A 12,448-nucleotide genomic window follows, 5' to 3' on the forward strand; every position below is an offset into this window, starting at 1 on the left:
GAATGAATGTAATGAGGCTAAAAACACCTCTATAATTAAAGAACACAGACATTGCATAAATAACATAACAGTATCCTCTATATTCTTAAACTAGTATTTAATCTAGACATCATCTTTAAATAAGATATACATATTGAAATTAATTCAGCAACAAAGGAAAAGAAATACTAACCTTTTATTTTGCTAAGTGTTTTAATAAGGAAATAATGTTCTTCATCTGAGTCCATTCTTGTTATAATTAGCACCTGTTCAAAGCAAAAAAACCAACATATACTTAAATGAATGAGAATCCCATCTGTAAGGACACATTGCTAGGTGAGGATGAGATAAGGACAAAAACCAAGGACTTGACCTTTTCACTACCAGAAGCAATCCAGGTGGACACTCACTGTCCTGATGTCCCTTATTGTCTTAGCTCTAAAACTGACTGACTGAATTAGGAAGGCTTAATTAAATAGGTTGATAAACTAAGAAGCAAAGACATGTGAGGGGAAATCAACATTTATATTGAAATCTTCACAGGGTTTATGTTGGAGAAGAAAACTGGGGGAAGTACCAACCTCTTTGTGAAGGAAGGATTAACCTGGGGACTGATAGGTAAGACCTGGATAGGATGATAAATCTGAAGGTAAAGACCCTTTAAGGAGAAGATGCTGAATGGTGGCTATTCCTGTTGCTGTCAATTTATCTTAGGAGTCCTATTCTTTTTTTTTTTAAACCCTTACCTTCCATCTTGGAATCAATACTGTGTATTGGCTCCAAGGCAGAAGAATGGTAAGGGCTAGACAATGGGGGTTAAGTGACTTGCCCAGGGTCACCCAGCTGGGAAGTGTCTGAGGCCAGATTTGAACCTAGGACCTCCCTTCTCTAGGCCTGGCTCTCAATCCACCAAGCTACCCAGCTGCCCCACCCCTTCCTATTTTATTCTTTATCAGAGTATAGAGAAAAATATATTAAAAAGATTAAAAAATTTGCCAGAATTTCCATTAAAAGTCGTAGGGAAAATAAAATCAGTATGTAGAATTTCTAGCTCCCCTCTTCCCACCAGTGAACTTACCATTTCTTATTTGAAACATTTTGATTGCAACAGCAGTTTTCCAATTTCTTTGGCAACAATATTAATTTCTACTTACAAGTAATACATTTACAAAGAATTTTCTTTAACACGATGTTGATGTGTTAGATTTCATGATCCATGTGCTACAAGAAGAATAGTCTATGTAATGACTCCACATCTTATTAACTGAGAATACCATTTTGGAGTACCCGTAATATGGCATCAGATATTAATATACATTTGAAAAGCATGTGCTACAGTGGAGAGGGCATTGAAGCTGATTTCAATCTCGCTAGGTTGGAATCTTGGCTCTGCCACTTACCAGTTGTATTGTGTTGGGCAACTCACTGAACTTCTCTAAGTCTGTTTCTTCATCTGTAAAGTAAGGGAGTTGGAACAGATGGCTTCTGAAGCCCCCACCAGCTCAAAGTCTTTGAGCTTTATGAAACAGCCCCACTACCTACCTAGCTGCCCCTCATATATGAAGATGTTGCTGCTAATACCTTAGGTGATTTTTCCAGTTGGTTTGTTGGTGTTTGTAACCCTGAAGGCTTTATATGAACTCATCCATATTCATGTAGGAACATATTTGTGAGAAAGAGGGAGAGAAATTCAAATGCAAGTATGTCCTAATACAGCTCATTCAGTGAGCTTTTGGCCTCACCGGCACCATTCTCTGGTCAATGTGCTAACCAACCACAGGCTGGCATACAGGTAATATAGGATCATAGTGTGGAGCTTCAGGGGACCTGAGAGGTCATCTATTCCAACTCTTTCATTTACTTAAATATAAATTCTAAAACATGAGCAGACTAAAGTTAAGCGGATAACCTTGTTCTTTATAATATGCTCCACTAAAATTGGTCATAAAGTGAACAATAATTCTCACTGAAAGCTCCAGGCCAGTGACTGTCTCATTCTATCCATCTATGTATCTTCCCGAGAGAAGAACCACAACGTCACTGAATAAATGAGTGAACTTTAAAATTTAACATATGTCGTTGCAGAAAAAAAAAATTCTACCTAAAGATTGACAGCTTTTAGTGAAAAAGTGATTCTATGGATGTGTAGTATTGGGACATGATGGCCAACGGTCAGTATTATGATTGTATAATAATTACATATCAATTTGTTTGATATTGTAGTACTTTTAATATTCACTCACTTGCTGCCTCCAGGGTAAAGAGTTTGTCCTATGAATTTCCTAGCAGATGCCCGGACTTTACTTTTGCAGATCCAGATAAACTGATAGGGCTTAATGTCAATGTCACATTTTGTCACGGGTCAAAAACATGATGAACTACATTCAGTCTGATGAATCTTTTAATTAGGTTAGTTTAAAAACAGTTCCCCCAATTTTATACATTCTATGACTGAAATTTGGTTTCTGATGGTGGTGGCTATTATAATATTGGCTGTTGAGTTAGGCAGGTAGGTAGGGCTATTCCTTACCTTTTGAGTATAACTATCTCTCTTGGGTATAATACTCTTTTTGTCTCTTCCTCTGGGGAGAAGCTTTTTTCTCTCTCAAAAAAAAAAAGAAAAAGAAAAAAATCCCAGAAAGATGGCCCATTTGGTGACATAGTAAGGCCGATGACCTTTATCCCTCCTGGGGCCCACAACAATTCTTCCTCCACCTAACTTGAAAGGCTTTGGGAAGGAGAGCTTGCAACTGTTCTAGTCTTTCATCTGCGGGCTTTGTTAAGCTCAGTAATCAATTACAAGGCATATAAACTGTCAGGATATTTGTATACTCTATGAATCTGGAAGAGAAAAGGTCCTTCTATCACCTTCTTCTAGTCTTTGACAGAGATAAGGATGCTACAGATGATGTCTGTAAAAAGTTTTCCCTTGGCCTTCTGGACTGAAGAAAATTCTCATTTTTATGCATTAGCTCATCCTAACCCACCCTTTGGATTCCCTTGGAAAAAGGAGGAAAAGTCCTGACATGCAGTCAAGAACAGCAAATGGTCAGTGACAAAGGGTCACTCAGAAACTGAAGAGGGGCTGCCACTACAGATAAGCTCTAAAGACCATTAGTGCCCCAAAGGTACATCAGGGCATTTCTGGCCTTGCTGAAATTCATCTAGGCATTCAGTAGTGTACAATAATTTTTCATCTAATTCCCTATCCCTGTTCCCTCCCACTTTCTCCATAGGGTTTAAACCTCACATCATACCCAGATCTATGAGATAGTTTATTCCAGTTCCTTTAGAGATTAAAAAAAAAACCCAAACAACTTTTCTGTATTTAAAGATTTTCTTTTTGTCGAGCCAGAAAATTTGATAAAAACTGTTAACCACCTCATTACTAAATGTTATTGTTCTAACACAGTGGAAAAAATAATTGGGGAAGTACACAGGAAGAGACAGAGAAAGACTCAAAACTGCTAGGAAGTTACTGATTCATTTTTGCTACTTCCCAGAGCAGAGTATACTTTTGCCCAGGTTTCCCTAATGAAAGAGAAGCAGTGGCTTTGTGGTTAGCTAAAAGGCCCCCAAACTGGGACTCATTCTCCTGAGAATATACATGCTATCAGTGGGAAGATTATACCTGCATGGGGACTGCAATGGGAGCATACACCTTGAGAACACATGTGCTCCTTAGAGCACATGCGAAGAGTATGATGTAGGGATGTTGACATTTTGGTGATATCATAGATATATTTTCTCTGGTCTTCTATTTGCTGGGTGTTGTTGATCTCGCCTGAAAACCGGAAAACTTCTCTGTTATTAGGGTAAATTGACAGCTTCTTAGTTATAGGTAGACCATTTCCAGCTAACAAAGCCAGGTCAAATGTTTTCAGGATAAAACTAAATTGTTGTATTTTTAATATTCTTGTGTCTGGGTTTAATCAATCTATTTTAGGGTTACACATTTTTAAGCTTCTCCTTAGTTTGATATGTAAATGAATTTTAGCCAAAACAAAATAAAAATCAAAGAGGCAAGGTCATTGTTTTCCCCACTTGGCATGGGTAAATATCATATTAAAATGTGTGTGTGTGTATATATATATATATATATATGGCATATATATATATATATGGCATGGGTAAATATCATATTAAAATGTGTGTGTGTGTGTGTGTGTGTGTGTGTGTGTGTGTGTGTGTATGTTTTTCAGCAGCAAAATCTCTTAGTTTTGATCTTCTATTTTGGCCAGTGACAACTCTTAGTGCTGCCTTTCAAATGCAAATTCAGAAGGTCTTATGGAATTCTCATAGAATTTTTTGGCCTCCTTATTTTTTTGTAAGAGATATTGGACCGTAAGTTGCAATTATGTTTATGGTAATTTTTTTGCTTATGCTCATCTTGAATACTATAATGTAGACTCATAAAATATCCCATGGAATTATATTTCATCTTGGGTTCAAATACATGATAAAACCACCTCTGCCTTTTGAAAGGATAACTTGTTTTCTGTCTTGCTTACCTGCAACTTCCCTGAATCTTCTAGTTTTGCTTATAGCAAAAATGGTTACTACTGATCAGATTTAATTTCTCTAGGGGTGTGACAATTCACTGGTCATTAAACAAGATGTCACATTTGAGAACCTAAGTTCAAGGCAGAAGAGTGGTTAGGGCTAGGCAATTGGGATTAAGTGACTTATCCAAGGTCACATAGCTAGGAAATATCTGAGGCCAAATTTGAACCCAGGACCTCCTGTCTTTAGGTCTGGCTCTCCATCCAGTGAGCTACCTAGATGCCCCTCTTCTTAGGGACTTTTAAATTACCATAGTAAACTTAAAATAGATTCAGTTATATTGAGCTAAATTATGGTTATTACATTTTTTTGGTATGCGTTTTACTATTTGAAAACTGTCAAGTCATGAATGGCATAAGTATGAACTATTCACCAACATAATCTATTAACCACAAGTTCTCATTCCGTAACCATGTCAGATAAAATATGTATATTGTTGTTTCATCTATTTAGCTGTTACTCATGAAAATTTATGATTTAGATGTGCTGGTGTCTCTAATAAGATCAATGTGAAACCAAATGGTGAATACATGCTAAAATGTTCCTTGATGCGATCTACAATTGCTATCTTTATCAGTGAACTGTTAGAGAACGTTCAGCCAAAGAATCTATCTCTCATTATTGCATTTCTTATGTCAATCTCAGGCAGCATGAATGATTTTCCTGACTGATAAACAGATTGTCATATTCACTGATAGCATCCTCCTGATAGTAGTGTGTTATTACAGTATGACTATGCAAAGTGCTTAACTTTCTGCATGTTTCTTAAGCATAATTATATAAAAAATTTCTTTTTTTTTTAAACCCTGACCTTCTGTCTTAGAATCAATACTGTGTATTGGTTCTAAGGCAGAAGAGTGGTAAGGGTTAGGCAAAAGGGGGTTAAGTGACTTGCCCAGGGTCACACAGCTAGGAAGTATCTGAGGCCAGATTTGAACCCAGGACCTCCCTTTTCTAGGCCTGGCTCTCAAGACACTGAGCCCCCTAGCTGCCTCCCCCCAATTTCTTGATATAATTTCATTATGGCTCTTAGTATTTATAACTATAGAGATGCAAGGACTTCTTAGAGAAATGCAAATATATTTTTGACACCAGCTTCCATTGAATTCTCAAGCAAGGCTGCCAAGGAAAAGTTGAATGAGTGAACCTGTCACAAATCTGTTTTGTTTCATAGTACTAGCTAGAGTATGAACAAATGTAGCCTGAAGTCATTTCTCTATATACAATGTATGGAGATCCCCATGAAAATGAATGAACATGGCTCTCTAATGGAATAAAAACTCTTAACTCCATCAACGTGACAAGGATAAAGGGCAGAACGTTTGTTACGCTTTTGAAGATCTCTCCTTATGAAAGTCGTGCTCATCCTCATTTAGACGATGTACGTGCTGAACTACGACCATTGAAAATCTTGGTCACCACATGATTACGTACAACAGAACAAGAAATGCATTGTTGCATGGGACCAACCTAAGGACATATTTCACTTCACTATGCTTAGGGGATACAGGAATTCTGTAGTTTTAAAATGTCTTCAGTAAGTGGAGGGAAGTAGGAGGAGAAACAAATAAATGCTTTGATGATAATCTTATAACTATCTGCTAGGAAATTTAGGAATTTGAGGTGAGTTGAATTCTAAACCTGAGAGAATGACTAAACTAGTGACTACACCGTGAATATGGGTCCTTTGGGTTTTTCAGCACTTCCTCCTTCCTACTTCTATCTCTTCCCTTCCCGGAAACCCTCGGCTTTGGAACTGGCAGCAGTGGAGAGATAGTGGTAGAACAGCCAAAGAGATCCTGGCAGGGAGAACCACATGGGCCAAGAGATGGCTATATCTTGGGGCATTAGTGGAATGGTGAGAGTTTCAGGTCTTGGATTCTTACAGAGAAGGAGGGGATTTCATGAGCAAAACAAAGTTCTTAGGCAACTCTCTCTCTAGAGAGAAAAGGATTTCCTTTTGAATTGTTGGACCCAAATTTGTAGACTGAGCTGAAACAAGCACATAGCCCTGAGGTTGGCAGAGCAGCAAGTGACTATGGCAGAATCATGAAAACAAGCCTGTTCCTGCCCTCTAAAAGCACTGAGTTTGTGCATGCTTTGCTAAGCCCCACTGGTCACCTCAAGGTCAAAAGGGTTTTTTTCAAGGGAGTCCTAGACCTTAGGGTGCCACTATAAGTCTGGAACGCTGTAAAGGCCCCTAGAGGGAGAAAGGAACTTCCTAGTAGACGATGCTCTTGTCTCTTTTGGCCTATAATTCCTTCCTGGGAGGTGGGGCTATGAGTCTAGAAAACTGTAAGGTTCCTGAGGATAAAGTGGGACTTAAATGGAGAAGAGAAGAGAATTATTTATCAGGGATATGCAGAAGTCAGCTCAGATCTTCTCTTCGGAGCCATTCTTAAATTTTCAGTATGAGCATTTACACTTCAGAAATCAGCAAATATTACAAATCAGAACTAGGCTTATTATTTTTTGATTGCCTAGACTTAAGGTGATGGAGAAAATAATGATGCAGTTTAAACTTAAAAGCATATCTTGAATATATCTATTTTTAAACTTATACAAAAAAAATACAGGAACACTGGATGATGAAATATGGAGTAGTTGCAATCTGTACCAGTACAAGTATTATTCATATCGATGAGATAACAAACCCAATCCATATAAATAAGTATAGGATATGAATCTAATGCAAACTCCTACCAGGTAATCATAAGAGAAGTAAATTATCAAAGGTCCTTATGTATTTAGGGAAAATATTTCTACTTGCAATTTGGTTCCTAAATTATTTAACTTTGTATTATTTGGGGGAAGGTAGGTGACTTAAGGAATAGAGTCAGGCCTGGAGATAGAAGGTTCTAGGTTCAAATATAGCCTCAGATATTTCCTAGCTGTGTGACCCTGGGTAAGTCACTTAATTCCAGTTGCTTAGCCATTACTACTCTTTTGCCTTGGAACTGACACTTAGGATATTTAGTACTGATTCTAAGAGAGAAGGTAAGGGTTTATTAAAAAAACAAAAAACTGTATATTGTCTGGTTTATCACTTATAAAACAGGGATGATATTTGCACTATCTGATACAAATGGTGTGAAGACTGCATGAAATCACATTAGTAAGGTACTTAAAGCATAGCAATAATTTGAACAACTCATATTTATATGCTATGTTAAAACTTAAAAAGCACTTTTCTTACAACAATTGTTAGTATAAGTTTTACTCTCTGCATTTTATAGAAGAGAAAATCAAGATTCACAAGGGTTGCGTGTCTTGCTCATGGTCCCAAAGCTGATAAAAGGACACTGATGAGGCTTTTATTCCCTTGAATATTCTGATTCTAATATACAACCTTGTCTCTCATATATGGAAGCTAATAAAAATGCAGAAAGGAAAGGTCATTATTTTTTCATTGTGAATGATGACATTACCCTAACATGCAAACCACATTTTTAATGAGTCAGACTCTGTGGCAAATGGGGAAAATGAAGCCAATTACATGGGAAAAAAATTTCTCACATGAATTAATTGACTTCTTCTAGGGCCTAAATATTCCCAATAGTTCATAATACTACTAAGTAATTTATTTCCCAATTTTTAAAGGATTTCTCTTCTAAATTCATAAATGTTGGTGGCGAATATGAATATGAATTCCAGTAGCTTAAAGAACATCTTATAGAAATTATTAACCTTAAATTGCTGTTCTTCTGTATTGTTTGTTTGTACAAAATGTAACATCTGACAATATAATTGTTGTTCTTTGTGGTTGGTTTCAGTCTCTTTCTTCCTGATAAACTGTACAATCTCAAGCTGTCTCCAAATATTCTCCAAACAGGAACCTAACATGCTTTTGTAAACATCTTTTGCTCTCCGTAAATATCCTGTTAAAAACCAAAGGAAAAAGAATGATTACATAAGTCTGTTTTTTGACAAACTTTACAGCAACCAAACAGGAAACTAAGAGGAAAAAATCCAACAAAAGTCACTGGATGTTTACTTTTTTTTTACATTATTTTTCAGTGTAAAAGAAAACTTGAAAACACTGAAAATTTTTTTTAAAAGTTTCTATTAGATGATCTTAAAAAATAAAATAAAATTGAGCCAAGTGAAGAATTATATGAAGGAATATTCTACTAGGCATGCCTAAACTATCATTTCATAATTTAAAAAATTTGTCTATATTCATATTGTAACACATCTGAAATGTCTCAATATTTCACATTTTTGGAGAAAAACTAAATTCTGCATCATACAGATGGGAAAAAAAGGGTATCACACCTAGGGCCCTATGGACAACCTTAGGAAAATAATTGAGTTGCTCATTATTGGTAGCAGTTTAGCAGTACTGATAGTCAATTCTGAATTATTTTGAAGGCCTTGTTGAATTAAGTTGTTTTCTAACTTATATTTATATTTATTTTATTGCTACCATTATTTTTTAAGAGTGGGTCTCACTATTTCACCCATCCTGGAAGCACAGTGGCTACTAATAAATACTAACAAACATAATCTCAGTGCTGACTGGTATAGAAACTTTAATGTGCTATTTCCAACTTGGACCAATTCACCTCTTTAGGCAGCCTGGTGCTTCTCCTCCCCTCCTGGTGATTACCATATTTATGCCCCACTTAGTCTAGCAATGGATGAGCTTTATTTCTACTGCAGTTCAGAACTGAACTCAAATAATCCACTAGTTGCAGCCTCTCCCAGAAGCAGGGATTTCAGGGATGCACCACCATTTGTAGCTCTAATTGATTTATCTGATTTAATTTTTTAAAAAACTCTTATTTTCTGACTTGGAATCAATGCTAAGTATCAGTTCCAAGGCAGAAGAGCAGTAAGGGCTATTGAGGTTAAGTGACTTGCCCAAGGTCACACTGCTAGGAAATAGCTGAGGCTACATTTAAACCCAGGGGTCCCATTTCTAGGCCTGATTCTCTATCAACTGAGCTACCTAGCTACTCCTCTAATTTATTTTAAAAGTTTAGTTTATATTTAGAGGCATCCTGCTATCATCATCATTAGTTGTGAAGCAAAGTAAATTGTAAATTATATTATATTGTTGTTTAGTCATATCTGACTCCTTGTGACTCCATGGATTATAAGCTATCCATGGGATTTTCTCAGCAAGTATACTGGAATCCTTCTCCAGTGGATACTTTTGCCAGACAATCAGAGGCTTAGTGACTTGCCCAAAGACACACAGCTAATAAGAACCTGAGGCTGAATTTGAACTCAGATCTTCTTGACTCCAGGCCCAGTGCTTTTAGCCCCTGAGCCATAGCATCCTCTAAATTATATTGTATACCTTAGTGTAAATTATGCTTTACATGAATTATATGCCTTATTAGAATGTATTTACTAAAAAATAAAACATAATTTCAGAGTAAATAGTATAAGGTTTCATAGTCTTGATATTTTAGAAATATTTTTCTTTGTGTTGTGAAATGTAAAAAATGGTTTGGTTTTATTATATCTATTGAGTATTATCTATTTTTAATACTATGTAGTTAAATCAAAATATTATTACTTGATAGGCAAGAAATTATTTATATTTTATGTATATCTCACCCAAACAATTAATAGCAAATCAACCAACCTTTATTTAACATCTATAATTGGTTCCTTGAACATGATCTCTTAGCTCTGCGAATTTTCACTGGCTGTAAGTACACCCCATGCCCGGAATCTCTTTTTTCTCATCTCTATGCCTTGACTTTTTTCAGCTAAAATTCTGCCTTCTACAAGAATGTTTTCTCAATCTCACGTAATGTTAGTGATTTCCTTCTTGGGTCATTTCTAGTTTATCACAGATACATCTTGTTTGGATGCAGTCATTTGCATGTTATCTTCCCTAGTAGATGATGAGCTCTTTGAGAGCTGGAACTCTTTCTTGCCTTTGCATTCCTAGTATGCTTAATAAATTCTTGTTGACTTGACTAGTAAGGCAAAATATTAATGTTAAATGTTAAAAGTCAGCATGAGAATAATAAATGGATGCCTATATATATTCATGTTTGGTTTAGTGATCTTTGTGATTCTGATTAGATATAATATTTTTCATTTTAAAATGTTAGCTAATTCAAATAAAATAAAAAATAATATACTAATGTCTATCTTCACTGGTTTCACAAATATTCAAACAAAATATGGATTATAATATTATGAAAAGTGTTGCAAAAATTCCTGTGAAATATCTGTATTTTAATAAAGGACATTTTAAATGACAAATTCTAGGTTATGATGTCTTATTTTGATGAAGTAAAAAATGAAGAAATGAATTACTTTTCAACTAACCCAATGCTGTGTCCAAGGTACACATTAAGAGGAGATCTCGAACTGTTACTAAAAGGTGGACCAGTGCTGCACGTTTGAATATGACTTCTCTTTCAGCATTTTTACCTAAATAGAAAAAATATATTTAGATGTACTTATGTTAGAACACATACACACACACAGAGTGCTTAAATTGTACATAAATGCTGTTTCTAAAATTTATACTTAATTCTTCCCAAGCCAATAGAAAAATCAAAATATCAAATGAGCCTTTGCTGTTTTTTTTTAAAAAAGGGGAGCCTGGACCAGGTAGCTCAGTGGATAAAGCCCTAGATTTGGAGTCAGGAGGACCTGGGCTCTAATTTGACCTTTAGACACGTTCTAGCTGTGTGTGACCCTTGGCAAGTCACCTCACCTCTTTTGCTATGCCTTCTTTCCTTCCCTCTTAGAATAGTTACTAACAGAAAGTAAGGTTAAAAAAAAAGAAAATAGAAAAGAAGGTGTGTGTGGGGGGTCTAAACATAATTAGGGCTTAGGTGGCAAAGGGATTGTTTGGATCACTGGTCAGGAGCATCTGTCTAGGCAAAGGCAAAGGGTTATTTAGGAATCAGCCATTTTAGGAATAAGCAAGCAATAATTGGAATCTGAAAATAGGTCCCAAAGTAGAGGAATCTAGGAGACAAATGACAGGTAGAATACATAATACCATTAACCATAGGTCTAAGAGAGCAAGTGATTGGCAGCACTGGTTCAGTCACAGAGAAAATAGGATTTAAGGGCAAGAAAACCCAATTACTAAAAAGGTTGAAAGATAAGGAAGGGATCTAGTGGCTGAGAAACTTGGAGGCAGGGATAAGAACCTTGCTATTAAGGCCCTGGGGTACTAAGATCAGATAAAGATGAACACGTGTGGTAAGAAGATTAAGGGCTTCCATTCCAGCAAGGGTGTGGAATGCCCAATGTACCCGTTTGCAAGGTCTCTGGGATATCATACCTTAGATATTGTCAAGCATAGTCTGCTCCCCAGCATGAGAAAAGCAAACTTTTCCCCCCTTCCCAAATACTAGGTGTCCTGCCAAGAAAATTACTGATGCAGTTCTGTGAGAACATACAGTATTGGGTCATACATTGATATGCTGACATATTGATTTATTATCCTATTGAAAACACTGCTTAGAGCCACTAAGGCAATCTACATCCATTATTTACATCTTGTAAATCATTACTAAGCATTATTCCTGCAAAAGGCTTACTTAATCCCTCAACCTACATCATTTCCCCTAGAAATTGTGTATCCCAACTCATTAAACTTTGTCACCACTCAGGGAGAGGATATCTATGTGTCTGATCTGTCAGTCTGGTGGTTTGACCCTCCTGTAATTGCATAAATCATTTTTCTCATCCCAGTTTGACCCACGAATAATTTGTTGAGCAGAACTTGACACTTATACTCTATAAGCTGCTGGTGAGGCATCATCAAAGGTGCTTTGATTAGGGGTAGGCTCCTACAAGTAGGGGTTAAGTAATCTCAGCTTAAAGAGTTGAAGGAGTCTGTTGGACTATTATATTTATGACTATTACAATTGTGGTCTATAATTCTATAAACCTTCAAAAATTTAGTTCATACTAAAAT

The 12,448-nt window shown here is 36.2% G+C and overlaps 1 protein-coding gene across 3 annotated transcripts in view; it reads right to left on the reverse strand.

The window, feature by feature from the left end:
- Window positions 1–12,448, reverse strand: part of SHOC1 (shortage in chiasmata 1) — a 162,303-nt gene that overhangs the window by 68,687 nt on the left and 81,168 nt on the right. For all 3 annotated transcript variants that reach the window (XM_056806600.1, XM_056806599.1, XM_056806598.1), the window contains exons 16-18: window positions 10,837–10,941; window positions 8,230–8,420; window positions 173–245 (exon numbers count right to left, since the gene is read on the reverse strand). In XM_056806600.1, coding sequence (XP_056662578.1) covers window positions 173–245; window positions 8,230–8,420; window positions 10,837–10,941 — 369 coding nt within the window. The remainder of the gene's footprint in view (window positions 1–172; window positions 246–8,229; window positions 8,421–10,836; window positions 10,942–12,448) is intronic.

This window comes from Monodelphis domestica, chromosome 7 (genome assembly GCF_027887165.1).
Source record: "Monodelphis domestica isolate mMonDom1 chromosome 7, mMonDom1.pri, whole genome shotgun sequence".
NCBI lineage: Eukaryota > Metazoa > Chordata > Mammalia > Didelphimorphia > Didelphidae > Monodelphis > Monodelphis domestica.